Source organism: Oryx dammah, unplaced genomic scaffold (assembly GCF_014754425.2).
Source record: "Oryx dammah isolate SB20612 unplaced genomic scaffold, SCBI_Odam_1.1 HiC_scaffold_29, whole genome shotgun sequence".
NCBI lineage: Eukaryota > Metazoa > Chordata > Mammalia > Artiodactyla > Bovidae > Oryx > Oryx dammah.
This window is the reverse complement of record NW_024070213.1, coordinates 75,845,614-75,872,951: the sequence shown is the minus strand read 5'-3', so window position 1 is coordinate 75,872,951 and position 27,338 is coordinate 75,845,614. Positions and strand designations below refer to the sequence as shown.

Below are 27,338 nucleotides of genomic sequence, written 5' to 3'. Positions count from 1 at the left end.
TAAATTAAGAAAAAAGGAGATCTCAAGTAAACCTAACCTTTCAAGTATTTAGAAAAAGGGTAACAAATTCCAAAGTTTGAAAGAGGAAGGAAATAACAAAAAGGGAAGAAATAAATGAAATAGAGACCAGAAAAACAAAAGGAAAAGATCAACTTAAAAAATCAATAAATAAATGAAATAAAGACCAGAAAACCAATAGAAAAGGTCAATAGAAACTAAGAGGATAATTATTTGTAAAAATAATATTAGTGAATCTTTAGCTGGACTAACAAAAAGGCAAAAAGAATAAATAAAATCAGAAAGAAAAGATGAGAGTATTACCACAGAAATACATAGGATCATTAGACTACTATAATAATATGAACAATAATATGCCACAAACTAGAAACCTAGAAGTGAAGTGAAAGTGAAAGTGAAGTCGCTAAGTCTATCCGACTCTTTGCGACCCGTGGACTGTAGCCCACTAAGCTCCTCTGTCCATGAGATTCTCCAGGCAAGAACACTGGAGTGGTTTGCCATTTCCTTCTCCAGGGGATCTTCCCAACCCAGGGATCGAACCCAGGTCTCCCCCATTGCAGGCAGATGCTTTAACCTCTGCACCACCAGGGAAGCCCTTAAATACAAGAATACAGTCTCTCAGAAAACCTCCTATAGAGACACAGAACTTCAGATCCAAGTACTAATATCAAAGATTTCAAGGGAGGAGAAGAAGCCAGGTTGAAAGAAGAAGGGGGAGGAGACGGGAGAAGGGGGGCAAAAGGGGTGGCGTTATAAACGTTTCCTGCCATCTACAGATACCCAGGTGTTATGGGACTTTTCCCTGGGCCTCCGAGAAGGGAGGACTGGAACTGAGCCCTACCAGAAATCAGACCAGAACCAGAATTCGACTTCTCTGCCAAGAAGAGGTGATCAGTCTCTAATCCTCAGCTCAGGCTGAGGGCCCTTCGACCAGATTCCTGTGTCCAGGACCGGGGTACTAGAAAAACAGGGAAGGATAGGAAGGGTTAAGGAGAGGAAAGAGAGAGGGAAGGGGAGAGAGGTCAATAAAGTCTCTTGTTCCTTACTGGCCAGGGTACTCTGGCCAGTTGTCCACGTCAGGAGGAGACCAGGGACAAAAGGGTCCCAGTTGAGGCTGCTGGGTCTGGTCCATTGGCAGGCAAGCTGGCCCCTGAGTACCCCAAGTGGTCAGGATGTCAGTCTCAGCAAAGAAGAGTCCTGCCAGAGTCACCAGAGTCCTAGAAGAAATAGTTAAATGCTTACAAACATAAAATTTACCAAAACCGAATCATGAAGAAGTAAAAAAATATCATTAACAAGTACGGAAATTGAATCAGTAATCTAAAATCTCCCCCAAACAGAAACCAGTTGGTTTCTAATGGTGGTTGTTGTTCAGTTGTTAAGTCGTGTCTGACTCTTTGCAACCCCATGGGCCGTAGCATGCCAGGCCTCCCTGCCCTTCACTATCTCCCAGAGTTTGCTCCATCTCATGAGCAAACTCTCATGTCCATTCAGTCAGTGGTTGCCATCCAACCATCTCATCCTCTGTCACTCCCTTCTCCTCTTGCCCTCAATCATTCCCAGTGTGAGGGTCTCTTCCAGTGAGTCAGCTCTTGGCATCAGGTGGCCAAAGTGTTGGAGCTTCAGCTTCAGCATCATTTTTTCCAATAAATATTCAGGGTTGATTTCCTTTAGGATTGACTGGTTTGATCTCCTTGCAGTCCAAGGGACTCTCAAGAGTCTTCTCCAGCACCACAGATAGAAAACCTCAATACTTCTGCACTCATCATTCTTTATGTTCCAACTCCCACATTGGTACACGACTACTGGAAAAACCATGGTTTTGACTGTATGGATCTTTGTCAGCAAAGTGGTGCCTCTGCTTTTTAATATGCTATCTAGGTTTGTCATAACTTTTCTTCCAAGGAGCAAGCATCTTTTACTTTTATGGCTGCAGTCACCGTCAGCAGTGATTTTGGAGCCCAAGAAAATGAAATCTGCCACTGTTTCCATTTTTTTCTCCATTTATTTGCCATAAAGTATGGGAATAGATGCCGTATTCTTAGTTTTTTGAATGTTGAGTTTTAAGTCAGCTTTTTCACTCTCCTCTTTCATCTCTATCAAGAGACTCTGGTTCCTCTTCACTTTCTGCCATTAGGATGGTATCATCTGCATATCTGAGGTTGTTATTTCTACCAGCAATCTTGATTCCAGCTTGTGATTCATCTATCTTGGCATTTTGCATGATGTATTCTGCATATAAGTTAAATAAACGGGGTGACTACGTACAGTCTTGACCTACTCCCCTCCAAATTTTGAACCAGTCCTTTGTTCCATGTCTGGTTCTAACTGTTGTTTCTTGGCCTATATGCAGGTTTCTCAGGAGACAAGTATGGTGGTCTGGTATTCCCATCTCTTTATGATTTTTCCACAGTTTGTTGTGATCCACACAGTGAAAGGCTTTAGCAAGGTCAGTTAGGTAGAAAATGTTTTTCTGGAATTCTCTTGCTTTTGCTATGATACAATGGGCATTGGCAATTTGAGATCTGGTTTCTCTGCCTTTCCTAAATCCAGCTTGTACATCTGGAAGTTCTTGGCTCAAATACTGTTGTAGTCTAGTTTGTAGGATTTTGAGCATTAACTTACCAGCATGTGAAATGAGTGCAATTGTATCGTAGTTTGAACATTCTCTGGCTTTGTCCTTTGGGATTGGAATGAAAACTGATTCTTTTCCAGTCCTGAAGCCACTGAAGAGTTTTCCAAATTTGCTGGCATATTGAGTGCAGCACTTTCACAGCATCATCTTTTTGGATTTGAAATAGCTCCCTGGAATTCCATCACCTCAACTAATTTTGTTCATAGTAATGTTTCCTAAGGCCCACTTGACTTCATACTCCAGGATGTCGGGCTCTAGGTGACCACACATCATTACCTGGGTCATTAAGACCTTTTTTGTATAGTTCTGTGTATTCTTGCCACCTCTTCTCAATCTCTTCTGCTTCTATTATGTCCTTGCTTTTTCTCTCCTTTATTGTATCCATATTTGCATGAAATGTTCCTTGGGTATCTCTGATTTTCTTGCAGAGCTCTCTTGTCTTTTCCATTTTATTTTTTCCCTCTATTTCTTTACATTGTTCATTTAAGAAGGCTGTCTTATGTTTTCTTGCTATTCTTTGGAACACTGCATTCAGTTGCATATATCTTTCCTTTTCTCCTTTGTGTTTCACTTCTCTTCTTTTCTCAGCTATTTGTAAGGCCTCCTCAGACAATCATTTTGCCTTCTTGCATTTCTTCTTTGGGATAGTTGTGGTCACTGCCTCCTGTACCACGTCATCCATAGCTCTTCAGGCACTCTATCAAATCTAATCCTTTGAATCTATTTGTCACTTCCACTGTGCAATCATAAGGGATTTGATTTAGATCATACCTGAATGGTCTAGTGGTTTTCCCTACTTTCTTCAACTTAAGCCTGAATTTGGCAATAGGAGGTATGTTCTGAACCACTGTTAGCTCCCAGTCTTGTTTTTGCGGACTGTGTACAGCTTCTCCATCTTTGACTGCAAAGAATATAATCAATCTGATTTTGATATTGAGTATCTGGTGATGTTCATATGTAGAATCATCTCTTTTGTCATTGGAAGAGGATTTTTACTATGACCAGTGCGTTCTATTGGCAAAACTCTGTTAGCCTTGCCCTGCTTCATGTTGTACTCCATGTCCAAACTTGCCTGTTACTCCAGGTATTTCTTGACTTCCTACTTTTTCATTCTAATCCTCTATGATGGTTTCACTGGTGAATTCTAACAAACATTTAAAGAGAAATTAATAATAATCTCCTCAAATTCTTCAAAAAAATGAAGAGAAGGGAATACTCCCAAACCCATTTTATGAGGCCAGCATTACCTTGTTACAAAACCCAGTTAAGGACATTGCAAGAAAAGAAAGCCACAGACCAATATCCATGATGAATACAGATGCAAAACTTCTCAGCAAAATATTAAAAAACTGAATTTAACAACCATTAAAAGGAACATACTCTGTTCAACTGGATTTATCCCTGGGATGCACAGATAGTTTAACATTCCAAATAAAGAAATATGATACTAGAATGAAAGACAAATATTATATGTGGCAGAAAAAGCGTTTGACAAAATATACATTCTTTCATAAAAACTCTCAACAAACTGTGTATAGAAGGAACATACTTCAACATAATAAAGGCCACATATGTCAGACTCAGAGATTATATCACATTCAATGGTGAAAGATTGAAAGCTTTCCCTCTAAGATCAGGAACGAGACTAGGGTGCCTACTCTGACCATTTCTCATTCGACAAAGTACTGGAAGCTTATAGTAATCAAGCAAGACAAAGAAAAGGCATTCAAATCAGAAAGAAAAGGTAAAATTGTCTGTGTTTGCAAATAATATGATCTTATACATAGAAAGTCCTAAAGATTTCACCAGAAACATTTAGAACAAGTCAATGAATTCAGTAAAAATTGAAGGATACAAAATCAGCATACAGAAATCAATTGTCCATGTCCCATGTTCATGAATTGAAATGATGTTATTAAAATATCCATACTGCACTAGATCATCTATAGATTCAACACGATTCCTATGGAAATTCCAATGGCATTTTCCACAGAAATAGGAAAAACTATCCTAAAATTTTTGTGGATGCATTCAGTTCAGTTCAGTTGCTCAGTCATGTGCAACTCTTTGCGACCCCATGAATCGCAGCACGCCAGGCCTCCCTGTCCATCACCATCTCCCGGAGTTCACTCAGACTCACATGCATTGAGTCCGTGATGCCATCCAGCCACCTCATCCTCTGTCGTCCCCTTCTCCTCCTGCCCCAATCCTTCCCAGCATCAGAGTCTTTCCCAGTGAGTCAACACTTTGCATGAGGTGGCCAGAGTACGGGAGTTTCAGCTTTAGCATCATTCCCTCCAAAGAAATCCCAAGGCTGATATCCTTTAGAATGGACTGGTTGGATCTCCTTGCAGTCCAAGAGACTCTCAAGAGTCTTCTCCAACACCACAGTTCAAAAGCATCAATTCTTTGGCACTCAGCTTTCTTCTCGGTCCAATTCTCACATCCATACGTGACCACAGGAAAAACCATAGCCTTGACTAGACAGACCTTTGTTGGCAAAGTCTGCTTTTGAACATGCTATCTAGGTTGCTCATAACTTTTCTTCCAAGGAGTAAGCGTCTTTTAATTTCATGGCTGCAATCAGCATCTGCAGTGATTTTGGAGCCCAAAAAATAAAGTCTGACACTGTTTCCACTGTTTCCCCATCTATTTCCCATGAAGTGATGGGACCAGATGCCATGATGTTTGTTTTCTGAATGTTGAGCATAAAAGATCCCAAATAGCCAAAGCAATCATGAGAAAGGAAAAGATGGCTGGAAACCTAACACTGCCTGTTTTCAAATGCTGTTAGAAAGCTATAGTCGTGAAAACAGTATGGTACTAGTATAAAAATAGACATAGACCAATGAAACAGAATGAAGGACCCAGAGATAACTGCCTACATATGGTCAATTATTATTTGCCAAGAGAATAAAGGCTATTCAAGGATAGTCTCTTCAATAAATGGTATTGACAAAATAACTATATGCAGAAAATGAAATTGTACTTCTTCTTCCTTACACCACTCACAAAAATGAACTTGAAATGGATTAAATACCTAAATGTAAGGCCAGAAATCATAAAACTCTTAGAAGAAAACATTGAAAAAACTCTTTGACATTGATCTGGCAATGATTTTTGAATATGACACCAAAAGTGCAAATAATAAAAGCAAAAGTCAATAGGTAGAACTACATCAAATTAAAAGTCTGCACAGTGAAGGAAACCATCAATGAAATTAAAACCAACCTATGGAATAGGAGGAAATATTTGTAAATCATATCTGGTAAGCTGTCAATATCCACCATATATAAGGAGCTCATCCAACACAAATGGGAAAAAAATGTAGTTTAAAAGTGGACAGAGGTTTTGAATAGACATTTTCCCAAAGAAGATACACAGTTTATCCAACAGGTACATGAAAATGTACTTAGTCTTACTAATCATCAGAGAAATACAAGTCAAAACCACAGTGAGATATAACCTCACACCTGTCAGAATGGCTCATCTCAAAAGATAAGAAATAACAAGTGTTGGCAGGGATGTGGAGAAAAGGAAACCTCTATCCACTCCTAGTGAGAATGTAAGTTGGTGGAGCCACTAGGGAGAATAGTATGGAGATTCTTCAGAAAATTAAAAATAGAACTACTATGTGATCTGCACTCCCATGTTCATTGAGGCATTATTCACAATAGCCAAAACATGAAAACAACGTTAAGTGTCTATTAACAGATGAATGGAAAGATGTGGTATGTATTTATATACAATGGAATATACTTAGGCCATGAAAAAGGAAATCCTGCCATTTGTGACAATGTAATGGCATAAGTCTGACAGAGAAAGATAAATACTATATTGATATCATCTATATATGGAATCTCAAACAGCTAAACTTGTATAAACAGAGTAGAATGGTGGTTACCAGGGGCTGGAGAGTTTGAGGGATGGGGAGATATTGGTTCAAAGTACAGACTTACAGTTAGAAGTTGAATAAGTCCAGGAAATTTGACTCACATCATTGTGATTAGAGTTAATAGTAACAAATTATATACTGGAAGTTGTTAAACAGTAGGCCTTGAATATTCTCACCACAAAAAGAAGTGGCAATTATGTGAGTAATAGATGTGTCAGATAATGCTGCAGTGATAATTATTTTGCCATCTGTAAGTGTATGAAATCAACAGGTTTATAACTTGAACTTACATAAAGTTGTATGTCAATTTTGTCTCAATAAACATGGGAAAATGCCACTGAACTGTACAATTTAAAATAGTTCATATGGTAAATTTTATTTTATGTGTATTTTATAGCAGTTTTTAAAAGTGGGGAAAAAAAAAAGAGAAAATAGTACTTACATTCCAGTCTTTGCTCTCAGGATAACTAACTATGTTATTCTGCAGCAAACATAAATCACTAGGAAACTTTTTCTTAGTTATGAAATTTACTGTTCCCTAGGGAAAAAAATCAACTACAACTTAGTTAAGAAAAAATGAGAATAAAAGTCTATTTCTTAAGGTTAAAATTTTCAAATAATTAATGTTAAAATTAGTTTTATCTTGATTATAGAGTTTCTGGAAACTTGAGAATTTGTATTTATGTTTAGAATTCTATAGGACCAATATTGCAAAAGAGCATAGAGTTTATTTAAATGTATATGTAAACTAAGAGGGCCTAAATGTAGTATTTACATCTAGCATTCTAAAAGCTACTGATTTTTCAAAAAAGTTTTGAAATAATCTTATGAGTCTTTATGATTTAAAAGAAAGCTGCTACAACCTATTTAAAGATATTTGTCAATAGATAATCTTTTCTTGTTAGGATATTCTCATTAATGAATATTATCTAGTATCTTATTGCATAGACACTATATAATTTATAGCAATAGAATGTAGCTTAAGTACTCCTGCTGCTGCTGCTGCTAAGTGGCTTCAGTCGTGTCTGACTCTGCGACCCCATAGACGACAGCCCACCAGGCTCCCCTGTCCCTGGGATTCTCCAGGCAAGAACACCGGAGTGGGTTGCCATTTCCTTCTCTAATGCATGAAAGTGAAAAGTGAAAGTGAAGTTGTCCAGTCGTGTCTGACTCCTAGCGACCCCATGGACTGCAGCCTACCAGGCTCCTCTGCCCATGGGATTTTCCAGGCAAGAGTACTGGAGTGGGTTGCCATTGCCTTCTCCAAGCTTAAGTACTAATTTGGCAGAAAAAAAAAAAACAAAACAAAAAACAAAAAAACCCCTGAATATTAAACATAAAATTAAGTCTTATGTACCTACTGAACAAATTTCATAAGTCACAAACAGACCTTTGTAATAATCCCCCCGTTTTCACTTTTTGTGATTTAGACTTCTTGGTAGAGGATCAGTCTCCTTATACAATGATCAAACATAAATTTGTTGTTATTTTCATGCATAAAAAGAATGGGTTTTGTTAAAGTGGATTTCTAATAATGCCATGTAATGGGAAAAAAAAATAAACAGGGTAAAAATGTTCTGAATAAGTATATTAGGACTATTTATTTTGGTAATGAAATTTTCAGAGAATTTGAAGAGCTTCTGTGGGTCAGTTTACAAGTTGGAAGACCTGAATTCCTAAGAAACTGTGAAATCAGCTCAATATTTTCCCAATTAATGTCTTCTGATACTTCAGTAATGTTAATAATGAGAGCAAGATAAAGGAAAATCAGGGCCTTTTTTTTTTTTTACAAAAAAAAATTATACTAGGTAAATTAGTTTCAAAGCAGTTTCCTCTTATCCCATAATCAATGATTGGATATGAAAACTGTTTGAGAATTTGATACATTTTGGCAAAGAATATTTCCTCTATAATGTAGATTTAGCCACTTTAAATATGTGGAATGGTGGGTAATAAAATGCTAGGTTTTGCTCAGATAGTACTTAAACTATTTTGGCAATTTTAGGCTCTTTGAGGGGCTTTCTGGGTAGCTCAGCTGGTAAAGAATCCGCCTGCAATGCAGGAGACCCTAGTTTGACTCCTGGGTTGGAAAATTCCCCTGAAGAAGGGATAGTCTACCCACTCCAGTATTATTGGGCTTCCTGGTGGCTCAGATGGTAAAATAATCTGCCTGCAATTCAGGAGACTTGGGTTTGATCCTTGGGTTGGGAAGATTACCTGGAGGAGGGCATGGCAACCCACTCTAGTATTCTTGCCTGGAGAATCCCCATGGCCAGAGGAGCCTGGCAGGCTACAGTCCATGGGTTGCAAAGAGTTGGAAATGACTGAGACACTAAGCACAGCACAGGCTGTTTGAGACTGAGTTTCCCGAGCAGTGTGACTGTCCTCTTTAAATTGTTAATTGAAACTCATGTTCCCTACTGTATTAGCCATCTGACCCCCAGGAAAATTCTTACACTTGCATACAGATCCTGAACTTCTTTTGTCAATTCTTGAGGCACTTTCACTGTCTTCTCACCACTTAAAGGCTGATTTATCATCTCTTTGCCAGCTGAGTTATCAGAGAAATTATCAGGGCTTCCCTAGTGGCTCTGTTGGTAAAGAATGTGCCTGCAATGCAGGAGACCCAAGTTTGATCGCTGGGTCAGGAAGATCCCCTGGAGAAGGAAATGGCAACCCACTCCAGTACTCTTGGCTGGAGAATTCCATGGACAGAGGAGCAGGACAGGCTGCAGTCCCTGGAATCCCAAAAAGTCGGACACAACTACGCAACTAACTTTCACTTTTATGATCTCTCTCTTTCACTAATCTACAATTTTATGGCTTATTAGTTACCTAGTAATTCCCTAGTATCTCTGTCTTCAGCCATTAAAGACTCTGAAGCCCAACCTTCATTTGTTCAGTTCACTTGCTAAGAAAATACTATTATATGCTAACACTTACCAAAATGGAAAACTGAAACATTTGATAGGGGTTAGGGAAACAGTGGTTGAAGGAGAGGAAGGGAAGGAGGGAAGAAGGAAAGTAGAAAGACAAAGATGGAGCATGGAAGGGAGTGCAGGAAGCAAGACAAAAAATAATAGATGTTTACTAATGAAAGGCAGGAAAGCCTTGAGTTCCTTTGTACTACTTTTTCCCCCCATTTCCCAGGGTATCAGTTGTATACATCACATATTTCTCCCCAGCAACAGTCACCAGTTTGGCAACAACCCACCATGTAATTCTGTTCCCAAAGCTCCTGCTGTCACTACCCTTTCTCGTTAGAAGTATCCAGGGAGAGAAATGTTGACCATGATCTTCATACTATTGTAAACTTTATGGTGAAATACACACTAAGGCCAACAGATTTAAAATAGATTCAGACTTCCCACAATTTTGCATGAAATTTGTACAAACTTCTGCCCATACTTCACTTTGGAGTCTAAAAAATAACAGGCTAAGAAAATGAAAGGATTATAAGGATTGAATTAAACTTGACTAACCATTTTTTAAAAGAAAAGAGAAAAAGAAAAAAAGAGGGTGAAATAGTAGGAGTATCGTACTTCATATCTTGGGAAAATTGTTGTGCTATATTCTTTGTCAATGCTATACACTTTTTTAAAAATCAGCATTTATTAAAGCCCTGCTTTAGATGTTAGTGTTAACTAACTTTAGATGTTAGTAAGATGCTTTAGAGGATAGTGATTAAAGAAAGACACAGTCATTTTCAACATATGCTTGTGCCTAATTTGGCTATAAGGTAAAATATGCAACTAATTCCTATCAAAGCCAGAATAAATGCCTCAAGAAAGGCAAGAAATGCTATAGCAATATTCAAAATGAGAAAAAAATATTGTAGAACAGTGTGTATTTTGACCTGGGTCTTCAAAGTTAGAATTTTATCAATTGTCATAAATTGGATGCTTTGCAAATGTCTAAGTAGATCAGGAATGCCACAGATTCAAATAAGCGTGTTTTTTTTGTTTCTTTAGTTTTTGGATACTTTCTAAGCAGAGCTGTCCGATCCATTGTCCTAATACACCAATCTGAAGAAAGCAAATATTTATTAGACTCATCTCTATTAATATTATGTTATTGGTACATACTGAAAATAACAGCATCCATCCCCTAGGTCCTTAACCATTGCTAAGATGTTCTTTTCATTAAAGTTCTTTGAATTACTTTTTAGAATTCTCTAGTGCTTTGGGTCTGCCATTTCCTTAATTTCCACCTAAGAAGATCATCTCCTCTTTTTGAATAAATACATAGTGCTAACATTAGGTTAAATTTTAGTCTTTTAGTGCTTCCTGAAAACAGAAAAAGAAGTACCTTGTTTCTATACAACTCTCATTTCTTTCTGTCAGAGATATTCTGAAATTATAAATAACATTATACACCCACTCAGTATTTGTTTACTACTTCAATCACAATATAGTCTATTCAAGTATCATGTTACTTAATCCTTTAAATGTAAATGCAGCTTAATAAAGTAGTTGTGAATCATAGTTTTAAATGAAATACATTAAAATCCTAAATTTGGTTGTTCACAGGAACAATAGCATGACTAATTAGATTAATTAGATTGTGCAGATAATTAAATATAGATAATGTTGCATCTATCTTTTAAGTATGAACAGTACTTATTGATCATACTCTCCATAAATCATACTAAATAGAATATTTTAAATGATTTAAGTTCAAAGGGGTTATAAACTTTAGTACTTAGAATTGCACAGCAGTTTAAAGCCAGGATCAGAATTCACCAAATCTTTGGATACAAATCCTTTGTATTCACTGCCTCTTATTTAGGATTAGTAATATAGTCATATTAAAAATATCTACCTCTGATTGAAAAAGAAAAAAGCTGCTATTTGATCTTAAATATTTTCTCAGAGAAAATGAATATATTTTCTCTTAATAAAATAAAAAGCTTCTCTAGCACAGTCCCAAATTTATGGGGAATAACAAACTATTATTCTTTTATAGTTTGCATTCACTTTAAAAAATTTCTATATTCTTCAACTGTTTTTCTTAGAAGAGACTGAGACATGAAATCCCATCTTCATCTTTTAGAAGTGCCAACATTTGTTAAATGTTTCATGTTTTCTTTGATGGCATTTCCATTCATCCCTTTAATGATATAGTTTTTGTATTTTTAAAATAAAGCAAATTAATATTGATTTTGGATCATCTAATGATCTCCTGAGATAACTGGTGAATTTTAAGGCATCTTGAGCAAGGGCTGATCATCTCTAGGCTATTACTATTAACACAATGTGATGCTATGTATTAGTCACTGTTCTACACATATTACTTGTTTCTAATTTTTGACAACCCATAAAGTTGTTGTTAGTATCCCTATTTTATAGATGAGAAAACTTGAAGAGGTTGCAGTCATTCCATTGATAAATTTTGGAGCCAGCATTTGAACTTAGGCATGTCTGACTCTAAAGTCACTTTGTCCTGCTTATTGCCAGGAGCAGGGGACATGCTTCTGAAAAATTATTACTCTCCTGCCTGCCCTTGAAAGTGAGTATTGCCAGTTAAGGTTGTTTGCTCGGTATGCTGAAACTGTACTAATATCAACTACTGTTTGGAAGCAGAAGTCTTTATAATGCTTGGAATACAAGGCAATCCAAGTCAATTTTAGCATAAAGGTTAGCACAGATACTTGGCTATCATTTATATTAATGTGAAAGAAACTATATTCTTTTATAACAGTGAAGTCCATTTAAACTATGTTCATATCACTTTCAAAATAGAATATGTTCTCTATTCTTTCCTATTCTTCTAAAATCCATTTCTTTATAAAATATAAATTAATCTCTCAAAAATATGCTGTTAGTTTTAAATCAGACTTCTTGCAAAAGTATAAAAAAACAAATCTTAATTTTCATGATGCATTATGGTATAAAAATTATTATTTACCCTTTATGTTGTCAAAAGAGGAGATTATCTTATGCATCAGAGCAGACTGTGTTATGTTTTAGGAAGCTCAGCAGAATGGACAAAATGCTTAAATAATGCCAGTAATCTAATATAATGATAAATAAAACAAAGTTGACTTTTAAGAAGTTTGCATTCTTCTCAGTTTGGGAGTACTTTGATTATTACACTAACAGTATTCTTATTACTGCTTGGAAATAAACACTATCCCTCCTGCACATGTCTCCTATAGTACCTAGAAGTATCTTTTCTTAGAAACGTTAATTTCAGTTAAGTATATATTTTCAGTTGAATATTTCTTCTTTTTTGCTGCATATTTATTTTAAGAATATTGTGAATGACATGCATTGAGGACTCAAACTTGGTTCTTGCTGTTCAAGAAAAAAGTCTGATGATATGAATGGTCCCAAAATGTACATTGATATGAATTATTAATAGCTAGATTTTATGGCTTTCAGATTGCTAACTTATTACTATTGCAACACAGCAGAACTTAGCTGTACCTTATTCTTAAACTTATCATACTTTAAATACATGAGTATTGCTATAAAATTTTGATCAGTATTGTTCACAATTAAATTCTAGATGGCTATCCCTGGTGGTTGAGATGGCAAAGAATCTACCTCCAATGCAGGAGACCTGGGTTCAATCCCTGGGTCAGGAAGATTCCTTGGCGAAGGGAATGATAACCCACTCCAGTAATCTTACCTGGAGAATTCCGTGGACAGAGGAGCCTGGAGGGCTACATTCCATGGGGTTGCAAAGAGTAGGACATTGACTGAGCAACTAACACACATGAAATATTTAACATTTTGGGTGATCATTCCAGAGACTTCAAGCTCAGAGCTACCATTTCTCAATCTTTCTTTTTCATTCTACTTTGTCTTCTTTAAAGAGAAAAATAGGGAATGGTGTAAAGATGAGTATAAACCTTAATAAATGTCAATCAGTTCAGTTCAGTCATTCAGTCGTGTCTGACTCTTTGTGACCCCATGGACTTTGGCATGCCGTTTCCCTGTCCATCACCAACCCCCAGAGCTTGCTCAAACTCAAGTCCATTGAGTCGGTGTTGCCTACCAACTATCTCATCCTCTGTCATTCCCTTCTCTTTCTGCCTTCAATCTTTCCCAGCATCAAGGTCTTTTCCAATGAGTCAGTATCCAAACAACTTCAGCTTCCAATGACTATTCAGGACTGATTTCCTCAGTCCAAGGGACACTCAAGTGTCTTCTCCAATACCACAGTTCAAAAGCATCACTTCTTCCTTCAGCCCTCAGCTTTCTTTATGGTCCAACTCTCACATCCATACATGACTACTGGAAAAACCATAGCTTTGACTAGATGGATCCTTGTTGGCAAAGTAATGTCTCTGCCTTTTAATATGCTGTCTAGGTTGGTCATAGCTTTTCTTCCAAGGAGCAAATATCTTTTAATTTCATGGCTTCAGTCACCATCTGCAGTGATTTTGGAGCCCAAGAAAATAAAGTCTCTGTTTCCATTGTTTCCCTATCTATTTGCCATGAAGTGATGGGATCAGATGCCATGATCATAGTTTGTTTTTTTTTTTTTTTTGAGTTTTAAGTTAGCTTTTTCACTCTCCTCTTTCACTTTCATCAAAAGGCTCTTTAGTTCCTCTTTGGTTTATGCCATAAGGGTGGTGTCATCTGCATATATGAAGTTATTGGTATTTCTCCTGGCAATCTTGATTCCAGCTTGTGCTTTACCCAGCCCAGCATTTTGTGTGATGTACTCTGCATATAAGTTAAATAAGCAGGGTGACAATATACAGCCTTGATGTATTCCTTTCCCAATTTGGAGTCAGTCTGTTGTTCCATGTCCAGTTCTAACTGTTGCTTCTTGACCTGCATAGATTTCTCAGGAGGCAGGTAAAGTGGTCTGGTATTCCCAACTCTTGAAGAATTTCCCACAGTTTGTTGTGATCCACACAGTCAAAGGGTTTGACATAGTCAATAAAGCAGAAGTAGATGCTTGTCTGGAATTCTCTTGCTTTTTCTATGATCCAACTGATGTTGGCAATTTGATCTGTGATTCCTCTACCATTTTTAAAACCAACTTGAACATCTGGAAGTTCATGGTTCAGGTACTGTTGAAGCCTGGCTAGGAGAATTTTGAGCATTACTTTGCTAGCGTGTGAATGAATGTCAATACATTTCCCCAAAAGTCATGTATTGTCAAATATTTAATATAGGAAAGTAGAGAGTATAATACAAATTTTAAAAGTACCCTGAAACATTTGTAATATAAATATAAAAAGCCATAATCCCTGGATGTGGATTTGATCTCTAATAATTCTACTTTTAATTTACTATTATAATTAACAGTTTTAAATATAGATGCATTCCAAGTAATTTCATATAACAAAGGAAATTTTGATAATTGCTTAATTCATGATAATAATTTAAATTATATTGGTAATAGTACTCCTAGGTGGTGCTAGTGGTAAAGAACCCACCTGCCAATGCAGGAGACATAAGAGACGTGGGTTCAATTCCTTGGTTGGGAAGATCCCCTGGAAGAGGGCATGGCAATCCACTCCAGTGTTCTTGCCTGGAGAATCCCATGGACAAAGCAGCCTAGCAGGCTATAGTCCATGGGGTCGCACAAAGTGGAACACGACTGTAGCAACTTAGCACAGCACAGCACATGATACCTATAGATTTATTCCAAAATCTTTCCCACAAAGAGTTAATTCTGGATTTTACTTAGGGAAAGTAAATTGAAACTAGATAGTGTTTCCTTTTTAATATCTACTAATTATATCTATTTCTTTTGTTGTTTGTATTTCTGTTCTGTTGGGCCAGAGCATGCAAGCTAATAACTTTCTGACATGGTAATAGACCTACCTGAAGTTAGTCTGAATAAGTCTATATATCTAGAAAAGGAAGTTTAGTAAAGAAGACTTTAAGTGCATATCGATTATGTATAATTGTCATAGAACTAGAAAAACTTGAGCTAGATTTAAAATGTTAAATTCCAAGCCTTTGAAAAGGAAAAAGGATCATACACAAACTAATCATATAGATAGTTGGCTATACACTCAGCATCGTCCCAAATGTCCTTGATATGCCTTTCCAGAGAATTCAGTTGTAACTTTAACTTTATAACCGTATTTTTAAATAGTTATATTTATATAATCTATTAGAGTATTCTTAGGTGCTGGGTACCTCAATAAAAGCATATAGAATGTTATTTTCTATCACTTCATATGAATATAAAAGAACAATTGAGAGAAAATGGAACTTTAATATTTGTCAGGTCCTTAGTGAATATATACTTTTATGAAATATTTTGTATAATTTCATCAACATTTCTTTCATATAAACTTGCAAAATAGCAATTTTGATATTTTGTTAAATCATTTTAGTAAAAATAAATCAAATAACAAATTATTTTATTTAAATTTCATCCTGATTGAATTTTTAAAATTCAGTAGAAGAATATTTTCTTTTTTGTTTTGTTTTTACTTTTTAAAAATTTTGAGAATGCATGTTCATCATATTGTTAGGCTTATAAATGCAATAAGAAATTAAACATTGCAAAAATAGAACTTAATTATAATTAGAAGTTCTTATGAGATAAATTTCCACATCTGTTCATCAAAGAGAACTGACAGATTTCTGAAGTCATAAAGAAATCATAAATAATATTAAATTAACCTTTTAAAGAAGTTAGAAAATTTTACTTGTCCAAATTTCTCCTACAAAGAAAATATTTGACAGCCTTATGAAACCTTTGTGTATTTAGTCTCTCAATTGTGTCTGACTGTTTTGCAACCTCATAGACTGTTGCCCACCAGGCCCCTTTGTCCATGGGATTTCCCAGGCAAGAATATGGGAGTGGGTTTCCTTCTCCATACACAACCTTTGAGGTTCCATCAATTGCTACAATGAGCTAAGTGGTTCTCCAGTTACTAAAAGAAATATTTCTAGGTAAACTTGAGATTCTTTCTTATATGTTTAACAGGATATACTCTCTAAGAATCTAGAAGATTAGATATTTATTATTTTTTAATGATGTTAAAAATTAAAAAAAATTACCTTTGGAATAACCACATAACTTTTAACTGACTATATAGAAATTCTTTTGTATCTTTTTTCTTCTTCTTTTTTAAATTGAAGTATAGTTGATTTATGGTGTTATGTTAGTTTCTGATTCAGTTACATATATGTATATTTGACACATATATATATTTGATTCAGTTACATTTATATAAAGTAATTCAGTTACATATATATTTTTATATTCTTTTATAAGTTGACATATAGTTAATTTACAATGTTTTTTAATACTACTGAACAACAAAATATTTCAGATATGTGTGTGTATATATATATTCTTTTCAATATTCTTTTCCATTATGGTTTATCATAGAATATTGAATATAGTTTCTTGTGCTATACAGTCTTCTTTGATCAGTCGCTAAGTCATGTCTGACTCTGTGACCCAATGAACTGCATCACTCTAAGCTTCACTGTCTTTTGCTATCTCTTGGAGTTTGCTCATATTCATGTCCATTGAGTCAGTGATGTAATCCAACCATTTCATTCTCTGTCGTCCCCTTCTCCTCCTGTCCTCAAGTCTTTCCCAGCATCAGGGTCTTTTCCAATGAGTTGGCTCTTCGTATCAGGTGGCCACAGTATTGGGGCTTCAGCTTCAATGTCAATCCTTCCAATGAATGTTCAGGGTTGATTTCCTTTAGGGTTGACTGGTCTGACCTCCTTACATACCAAGTGAATCTCAAGAGTCTTCTCCAGCACCACAATTCAAAAGCATCAATTCTTTGGTGCTCAGCCTTCTTTATGGTCCAACTCTCACATCTATACATAACTACTGGAAAAACCACAGCTTTGACTAGATGGACTTTTGTTGGCAAAGTGATGTCTCTGCTTTTTAATATGCTGTCTATACTTGTCATGACTTCTTTTCCAAGAGCAAGCATCTTTTAATTTCATGGCTGCTGTCACCGTCTGCAGTAATTTTGGAGCCCAAGAAAGTAAAATCTGTCACTGTTTCCACTTTTTCCCTATTTGCTCTGAAGTGATAGGACTGTGTGCCATGATTTTCATTTTTTGAATATTGAGTTTTAAGCCAGTTTTTTCACACTCTTCTTTCCCTCTCAACAAGAGGCTCTTTAGTTCCTCTTCACTTTCAGCCATTAGAGTGGTGTCATCTGCATATTTGACGTTGTTCTCCTGGCAGTCTTGATTCCAGCTGTGAGTCATCCAGCCCAGCATTTCACATGATGTACTATGCATGTAAGTTAAATAAGCAGGGTGACAATATACTCCTTTGATGTACTTCTTACCCAATATTGACTCAGTTCATTGTTCCAACGGTCCAGTTCTCACTGTTGCTTCTTGGCCTGCATATAGGTTTCTCAGGAGACCAGGTAAGTTGATTTGGTATTCCCATATCTTTAAGAATTTTCCATAGTTTGTTATGATTCACACAGTCAAAGGTTGTTTATCCATTCTATATTTAAAAGCTTACATCTGCTAGCCCCAGCCTCACACTCAATCCCTCCCCAAAACTCCTCCCTTGGCAACCATAAGTCTCTTCTCCATATCCCTGAATCTGTTTCTGTTTCATAGAGGGGTTCATTTGTGTCATATTTTAGATTCAACATATAAATGACATCATATGGTATTTGTCTTTCTATTTCTGCTTTACTTCACTTAGTGTAATAATCTCTAGTTGCATCTATGAGCTGCAATAGACGTTATTTATTCTTTTTTATGGTTGAGTAGTGCTCCATTGTATTGATATATATGTACCATATCTTCATTATCCATTCATTGGTAGATGGACATTTATGCTGTCTCCATGTCTTGGCTATTGTAAATAGTGCTACTATGAACATTGGGTGTATATTTCTTTTGTAATTGTAGTTTTGTCCAGATATATGGCCAGGAATGGAATTGCTGGATCATATGGTAATTCTATTTTTAGTTTTCTGAGGAACCTCCATACTGTTTTCCACAGTGACTACACCAATTTACATTCCTACAATCAGTGTAAGAGAGTTCCCTTTTCTCCATATCCTTTCCAGTGTTTGTTATTTGTAGACTTTTAATGACTAGTATAAGGTGGTGAAAATGAAAGTGAAAGTGAAGTCGCTCAGTCGTGTCTGACTCTTTCGCAACCCCATGGACTGTAGCCTAACAGGGTCCATGGGATTTTCCAGGCAGTAGTACTGGAGTGGATTGCCATTCCTTCTCCAGGGGATCTTCCCGACCCAGGGATCGAATCCAGGTCTCCCGCATTGTAGACAGACGCTTTACCATCTAAGCCACCAGGGAAGTCTGGTATAAGGTGTACCTCATCATAATTTTGATTGTGTCCCTCTAGTAATTACTAATTTTGAGCATCTTTTCATGTGCCTATTGGCCATCTATATATCTTAATTGGAGAAATGCCTATTTAGGTCTTCTGGCCATTTTTGGATGGATTTTGTTTTGTTTTTGAGTTGAATGAGCACTGGGCCATTCATGTATGACCTAAATCAAATCCCTTATGATTATACAGTGGAAGTGACAAACAGATTCAAGTGATTAGATCTGATACACAAAGTGCCTGAAGAACTATGGATGGAGGTTCATGACATTGTACAAAGGACAGTGATCAAGACCATCCCCAAGAAAAAAAGAAATACAAAAAGGCAAAATGGTTGTCAGAGGAGGCCTTACAAATAGCTATGAAAAGAAGATAAGCTAAAGGCAAAGGAGAAAAGGAAAGATACAACCATTTGAATTCAGAGTTCCAAAGAATATCAAGGAAAGATAAGAAAGTCTTCCTCAGTGATCATTGCAAAGAAATAGAGGAAAATAATAGAATGGGAGAGACTACAGGTCTCTTCAAGAAAATTACAGATACCAAGGGAACATTTCATGCAAAGATGGACACAACAAAGGGCAGAAATGGCATGGACCTATTAAAAGCAGAAGATATTAAGAGGTGACAAGAATACATAGAAGAACTATACAAAAAAGATCTTCATGACCCAGATAACCACAATGGTGTGATCACTCAAGTAGAGCCAGACATCCTGGAATGTGAAGTCAAGTGGGCCTTAGGAAGCATCACTACAAACAAATCTGGTGAGGTGATGGAATTCAGCTGAACTGTTTCAAACCCTAAAAGATGATGCTGTCAAAGTGCTGCACTCAATATGCCAGCAAATTTGGAAAACTCAGCAGTGGCCACAGGACTGGAAAATGTCAGTTTTCATTCCAATCCCAAAGAAAGGCAATGCCAAAGAAAGTTCAAACTACCACACAAATGTACTCATCTCACATGCTAGTAAATAATGCTCAAAATTCTCCAAGCCATGCTCAACAGTACCTGAACTGTGAACTTCTAGATGTTCAAGCTGGATTTAGAAAAGGCAGAGGAACCAGAGATCAAATTTCCAACACCTGTTGGGTCATCAAAAAAGCAAGAGAGTCCCCCAAAAACATCTGCTTTATTGACTACACCAAAGACTTTGACTGTGTGGATCACAACGAAATGTGAAAGATTCTTCAAGAGATGAGAATACCAGACCACCTGACCTGCCTTCTGAGAAATCTGTATGGTGGTCAAGAAGCAACAGTTAGAACTGGACATAGAACAACAGGCTGGCTCCAAACTGAAAAATGAGTACATCAAGGCTGTATATTGTCACCCTGCTTATTTAATTTATATGCAGAGTACATCATGTGAAATTCTGGGCTGGATGAAGCACAAGCTGAAATGAAGATTGCTGGGGGAAATATCAATAACCTCAGATATACAGATGACACTACCCTTATGGCAGAAAGCGAAGAAGAACTAAGAACCTCTTGATGAAAGTGAAAGAAGAGAGTGAAAAAGTTGGCTTACAGCTCAACATTCAGAAAACTAAGATCATGGCATCTGGTCCCATCACTTCACGGCAAATATATGGGGAAACAATGGAAGCAGTGAGAGACTTTACTTTTTTTTAGGCTCCAAAATTACTACAGATGGTGACTGCAGCCATGAAATTAAAAGATACTTGCTCCTTGGAAGAAAAGCTATGACCAAACTAGACAGAATAGGCTTTTGTTGGCAAAGAAGCCTGTCTAGTCAAAGCTATGGCTTTTCCTGCAGTCATGTATGGATGTGAGTGTTGGACTATAAAGAAAGCAGCATGCTGAAGAATTGGTGCTTTGAATTGTGGTGTTGGAGAAGACTCTTGAGAATCCCTTGAACTGCAAGGAGATCCAACCAGTCAATCCTAAAGAAAATCAGTCCTGAATCGTCATTAAAGGACTGATGCTGAAGCTGAAACTCCAATACTTTGGCCACCTGATGTGAAAAACTTACTCATTGGAAAAGACCGTGATGCTGGGAAAGTTTGAAGGCAGGAAGAGAAGGGGAAAACAGAAGATGAGATGTTTAGAAGGCATCACTGACTCTATGGACATGAGTTTGAGTAAACTCCGGGTGTTGGTGATGGACAGGGATGCCTGGTGTGCTGCAGTCCACGGGGTCACAAAGTATTGGACTTGACTGAGGGATGAACTGTTTTATTTTGTTTTTGAGTTGAATGAACAGTTTGTATATTTTGGAAATTAAGCCCTTGTCAGTTGCATCACTTGGACATATTTTCTCCCATTCTTTGGTTTGTTTTCTGTTTTGTTTATGGTTTCTTTTGCTGTGCAAAAGCTTATAAGTTTAACTAAGTGCAATTTGTTTATTTATTTATTTTTTATTTCTATTACCTTGGGAAATTGACCTAAGAAAACATTAACACAATTTATGTCAGAGGGTGTTTTACCTATGTTATCTTTTAGGAGTTATAATGTCATGTTTAAGCCTTTAAGCCATTTTGAGAGTTTTTTCTTGTGTATAGTGAGAAGTTATATCCTATCTTCATTGATTTACCTGTGGCTGTCCAATTTTCCCAACACTGCTTGCTAAAAAGACTGTCTTTTTTTTCACTGTTTGTTCTTGCCTCCTTTGTTGAAGATGAATTGACCATAAGTGTGCGATGTATTCTTTTCCAGTAAAGGTTGTGACAAGATATTTAATATATTTCCCTGTGCTATCCTGTTTAATAGTTAAATAGTATATAACATTACTGTTATCAGTTTTATATACAATAGGTTTTATGTTCTAATTTCAAACTCCTAATGCATCCCTCCCCTTCCTCTCCCACTTTTGGTAACCATCAGTCTGTTTTCAAATGAACTCTCAACTTTCAATTGAACTTTTCTGTTACAAAATAGAAACAGACTCAGACACAGAAAACAAACTTAAGTTCTTTTTAAAAATATTTCCTTTTTAATGAAACTTTTTTTGTCTCCATAATGGTTTATTGAATGCCTACTATGTGTCTGTCATACTGTACTAAGTTGCTTCATGTGAGAGTGTTAATCACCCAGTCCTGTCCAACTCTTTGTAGCATTGACCCAATATACTATAGCTGCTAGGCTTCTCTGTCCATAGAATTCTCCAGACAAAAATACTGGAGTAGGTAGCCATTCCTTTCTCCAGGGGGTCTTCTTGACCTAAGGATCAAACCCGGGTCTCCTGCCTTGCAGGCAGATTTTTCACTGTTTGTCCTCTGGCTATATTGCTTTATAAAAACCCACTCCTTCATTTTATCCTCATAACAAATTCAATAAGTAAGTTACTTTACAAATGAGGTAAGTGTTGCTCAGGATCTGGGTCACATTGCTAGTAAATGGCCAGATCGAGAGTCTAGTCCAGAACTATCTCTCCAAAATCCATTATCACATCCTTGTCTCTATATTGTCTTCCCTGAAATGTAGATGTAAAATGGTATTTCATCAAATATTGCTGGTTAATCAGATCTTATAGTGGAATCCTGTAGAAAATCCTTTGAAATGAATGTTCAGATGTATTTTAATCATTGTAGTCTCAGTTATGTATAGTCATGGCTGTTCTATGGATTGAGTTTATTTGGGTTTTATACTGAGGATATCTGTGCCTCTGAATTACATTAAATTGGAACAGACATTGCTTGGTAAGTTAGCAAAAGTACTGACTCTTAATATTTCCTTATATTTCTTCTTAGTCTCAGTAAAGTGAAGTCGCTCAGTTGTGTCCGACTCTTTGCGACCCCATGGACTGTAGCCTATCAGGCTCCTCCATCCATGGGGATTTTCCAGGCAAGAGTGCTGGAGTGGATTGCCATTTCCTTCTCCAGGGGATCTTCCCAACCCAGGAATCGAACCCGGGTCTCCCACATTGTAGGCAGATGCTTTACCATCTGAGCCACAGGGTACCAACTAAAAATTGTTCCCTGGCCCTGAGGGCCACTGTATATTTTATGCTACCGTTGTTATTATGAGAAAATATCACATTATATAAATGCTTAAAATGATGGAAATAAGTAACATTGTATCCTAATTCTGTTTTTTTTTTTTAATATGTTTAAACTAGAGAGGGAAGATTAAGCAGAGACCAGAAAGAGAAGACATAGGGAATACAAGAAGTGAAAATGTTAGTCATTCAGTTATGTCTAAATCTTTGTGACCCCACGGACTGTAGCCTGCCAGTCTCCTCTGTCCATGGAATCCTCCAGACCAGAATTCTGGAGCGGGTAAGACAAGGTAGAAGCAAAGTGACTAGAAATGATGCAGCCCTTGGGAAAAACAATTGACCAGTTCCTCAAAAAATTAAACAGAGTTAACATATGCACCACTCCAAGATGTATGCCCACTGTTCATAATAGCCAGAGTGAAAACAACAGAAATATCCAGGTTAACCAAATGTGGTGTATCTATACAGTGGAATTTAATTCAGACATAGAAAAGAATGAAATACTGCAACCTATTACAACAAGTAATAACCTGAAGACTTTATGCTGAGAGAGAGAAGAGTACATATTGTGTGATTCCATACATATGAAATCTCCAGAATAAATAAATCCACAGAGACAGAAAGTAGGTTAGTGATTGCCAGGGAGGCAAGAAGAATCAGGAGTATCTGCTGAGTTTCTTTTTGGGATAAAGGAAATGTTTTAGAATTAAATAGTGGTAATATTTACATGAGCTTGTAAATATACTAAAAATCATTGAATTTTACACTTTAACAGTACAAATTTTATAATGTGAATATATCTCAATTTAAAAGATATCACTAGAGGTTCCTTATTGAAGAAGATGATGGCACCCCACTCCAGTACTCTTGCCTGGAAAATCCCATGGATGGAGGAGCCTGGTAGGCTGTAATCCATGGGGTGGCTAAGAGTCGGGCACAACTGAGCGACTTCACTTTCACTTTTCACTTTCATGCATTGGAGAAGGAAATGGCAACCCACTCCAGTATTCTTGCCTGGAGAATCCCAGGGACAGAGGAGCTTGGTGGGCTGCCATCTATGGGGTCGCACAGAGTCAGACACGACTGAAGCAACTTAGCAGCAGCAGCAGGTTCCTTATATTGCAAAGCCTCCATTGAGAATCTTATATAAATGCATACATGTATAATTGAAATATAAATTATTTTTATTTTCAAATATTAGTTAAATCTGTTATAACCTCATGGTATCTATCTTTAAACTAAATCATTTTAATGGTATAGGAATATGGGTAGATAATTGATCTACAAAACACATTTTGTATTTCAAACCTTTAATTCTGTCTCTTTGTGCACTAAAATCTTTGATTCTTTTCCTCTTTCTTTGTACACATACTTCTTTAGTGTATGCAGTTGATGCTTGAACAATACAAAAGTTAGAGGAGCTGACCCCTTGAGCATTTGAAAATCCATGTATAATTTATAATTAGTTAACTACAGATAATGAAATACTGTAATATTTCCTATAAAAATTTATGTATGTTTAAAAGCTGATATAATATTATCTGAACATACCGTTATTGGTTTTCGTACTGTCCCTCATACATAAAGGGCAAGAAGAGACCAGGCAAAGGCAGACCACTCTGGACTGGTGGGTGGCAGATTTAATAAGCAAGGGAAGTTACATCTGAGGCTTGTGATTAGCAGCCTCAAGATGAGTAGATCTCTAATTCCATCTATCAGAATCATAAAAATTTGTACAGACTTTAATGGAATTCAGTCATGTATACCATCCAGATGGTCTCAACACCACATTGCTCTCTCAGATGGTCTCCTTTTAAAATTCTTGGTGGCTGTGGAAACTGTGGGTTGAACATAGGCCGGGGAGAGAGTCAGGAGTATCAGATTGCCTGACTCCAACTCACTGGACAACTGACAGTGAAGTCCTCTTGATAATGTCCAAGAACTTTCTAGACTGAAATGTTGCCAGTCGATACAATATTATTCTTTATAATAACATTTTTCTCAGTCCAGCATCATACATTGCATTTTAGTTGCCATGTTGCTCTAGTTTCTTTAAACCGGAATGAATTCCTCAGCATTTTTTTTATGACATTGATATTTGTAATGAGTGCAAAACTATTGTTGGTTATTCATAAAGTCCCTCAGTTTGGGTTAATCAGATAGTTTCTTCATGATATTTTTGTTTGAAAAAATATGAATTCATGGTGATACTCATTAAACACTACAGTTTTTTCTTTTTTTGCTTTTCCTCCCACATTTCATATTTATATCTTCCTTCTTCCATAATGAGAACCCTACCTTGTGACATTATTAAAATTTACTTACTTGGTCTTTCCTACAACATAGTTTCAGAATTTCTACACCTGCAGCAATAAGAAACATGAACAGTTAGTTTCAAAGTTGCTTTGTGGTTCTTTTGGTTTTCAACTGAAATTATGTAGCCAAATTTGAAAGTTACTTAGATCAGTCTCTCTTCCCCTTTCAATGTGGTTATGGTGTTCATTTGATATACTTATAGTTTATTTGTTTCTGTTTGTATTCAATTTTAGGATTTCTTCCTTCATCTTTATTAGTTATTTAAAATATCATTTAACATGAGTCTAAGAGTTAAAATACATAGGATATTTAGAGTGGTCTCTCCCTTCCCTATCTATTCTGGTTTGTTCCTCCCATCTCCTATAGATAAGTGATTTCATTAGTTTCTGATTTACTGTATTTCCTTTTGTAAATATCAGCAGATTTATGTTTTCTTATTTTGCTTTCATTTTACATGAAAGTAGTATATTGCACATTGGTGGGTCTATCAAATGGAAACAGTTTTGTCCCCTGGAGGATAATATTTGAAAAGTTTTTTTTGTCTCTGCCACAGTGGATGCTACTAACATCTAGTCATCTAGTGGGTAGAGACCAAATGTGCTGTTAAATGTCCTATAATACACAAGATGTACCTCAGTAACAAAGAATTATCTGGTTTAACATATCCATAATACCACTGTTGAGAAATTCTGCTATACATCTACTTTGTATTTTGCTTTCAACTTAATATATCATAGAAATCACTCTATATCAATTCATAGAGATCTTCCAAATCCAGTTTTATAGCTGCATGGTAAAGGTACTATTGTTTATTTATTCAGTCTCTTTTGTATGTGAATTTAGGTTTTCTCAATATTTTGCAATTTCAAATAATGCTGTAATGGATAACTTTACATACTTTTTTGTTCTTGGTGGTACACTTTTGAAAGTATATTTTTAGAATAAAGTCCTAGAGATGGATCAAACACCAAATGATATATTAGTTTGCCAAATCCTCCCCAAAGGGTTGTACCATTTTACATTTTCATGATTGTAAGAAAGTACCTGTCTCTCCATAGACTTGCCAATTGAGTTAATTATCAAGTTTTTGCACTTTTACTAATCTGATAAGTAAGAAACTAAGTATATTGTTAATTTGCATTTCTCTTATTTTGAATATCTTTTAAAAGTTTTGTTTGTTCATAATGTCAAAGCCTCACATTTTATAATTTTTAACCCAAATAGTTTTAGATGAAATACAGAAGCAACATTTATAAAATATAACAGAACACATGGAAACTTACAATACCCTATGTTTTGCTGTATGACTCAGGAAGCTCAAACAGAGGCTCTGTGACAATCTAGAAGGGTGGGATGGGGAGGGAGATGGGAGGGAAGTTAAGGAGGGAGGAGATATGGGTGTACCTATGGCTGATTCTTGTTGATGTTTGACAGAAAATAACAACACTCTGTAAAGCAATTATTCTTCAATTAATAAATAAAGTGGCAAATAATAAAAGTACTATCCTACAGGTATGTCTTTATATGATAGAGACATAAATCTTTTTTGGATGGAATAATCAAAATGTGCTGGGAAACTGTTACCCAAGTTTTTCACTGATTGAATCAGTTCCCCTAAACAGAATCCTTGTCCTCTTGGAAAGGACTTGCCTTTTCAAAGTATTTTGAAGAATTAAATTCAGAGTGTAAAACTTAAAAAAAAAAAATACAACAGAATAAGTATGTATTTCTGTGCTGAAAATATCCAAGTATTTCCTGTAGAAACTTCTCTTGTGGCATGTCTCAATATGTTTTTTCACATGAATAAAACAGCATATTGTCTTGCCACATCTGAGAGAGAATACTTATCATCAGGTAATAAATATAATCCTAGATATAGAGTATTTAAAGACTCCTCTACAGTTTTCAGGCTACTAGGATGTCACAATAAGTAAACTAAACTGATTTTGTCTCAGATTCTTGTGTTTTACAGGCCATACATGTCTCTTGGAAGTCTTCGAGATCAAGTAATTTATCCAGATTCAGTGGATGACATGCATGATAAAGGCTATACAGACCATGATCTAGATTGTATTCTACACAGTGTTCATCTTTATCATATAGTTCAAAGAGAAGGAGGTAAAGTCTATAATTCATGGCTTTTTTTCATGTATTTAACATAACTTAAAAAAATTAAGTTGGGTTTAATTTTGATATATGCTGTTGTTGGAACATAAGCACACAAGCAAAGATGGAGTT

At 36.2% G+C, this 27,338-nt stretch overlaps 1 protein-coding gene across 1 annotated transcript in view; it reads left to right on the top strand.

Moving 5' to 3' along the window:
- The window catches only part of ABCD2 (ATP binding cassette subfamily D member 2), a 90,350-nt gene that overhangs the window by 29,570 nt on the left and 33,442 nt on the right, over positions 1 to 27,338 (top strand). Inside the window, exon 7 of the mRNA XM_040233492.1 lies at positions 27,073 to 27,218. Within this exon, the coding sequence (XP_040089426.1) occupies positions 27,073 to 27,218 (146 nt within the window). The remainder of the gene's footprint in view (positions 1 to 27,072; positions 27,219 to 27,338) is intronic.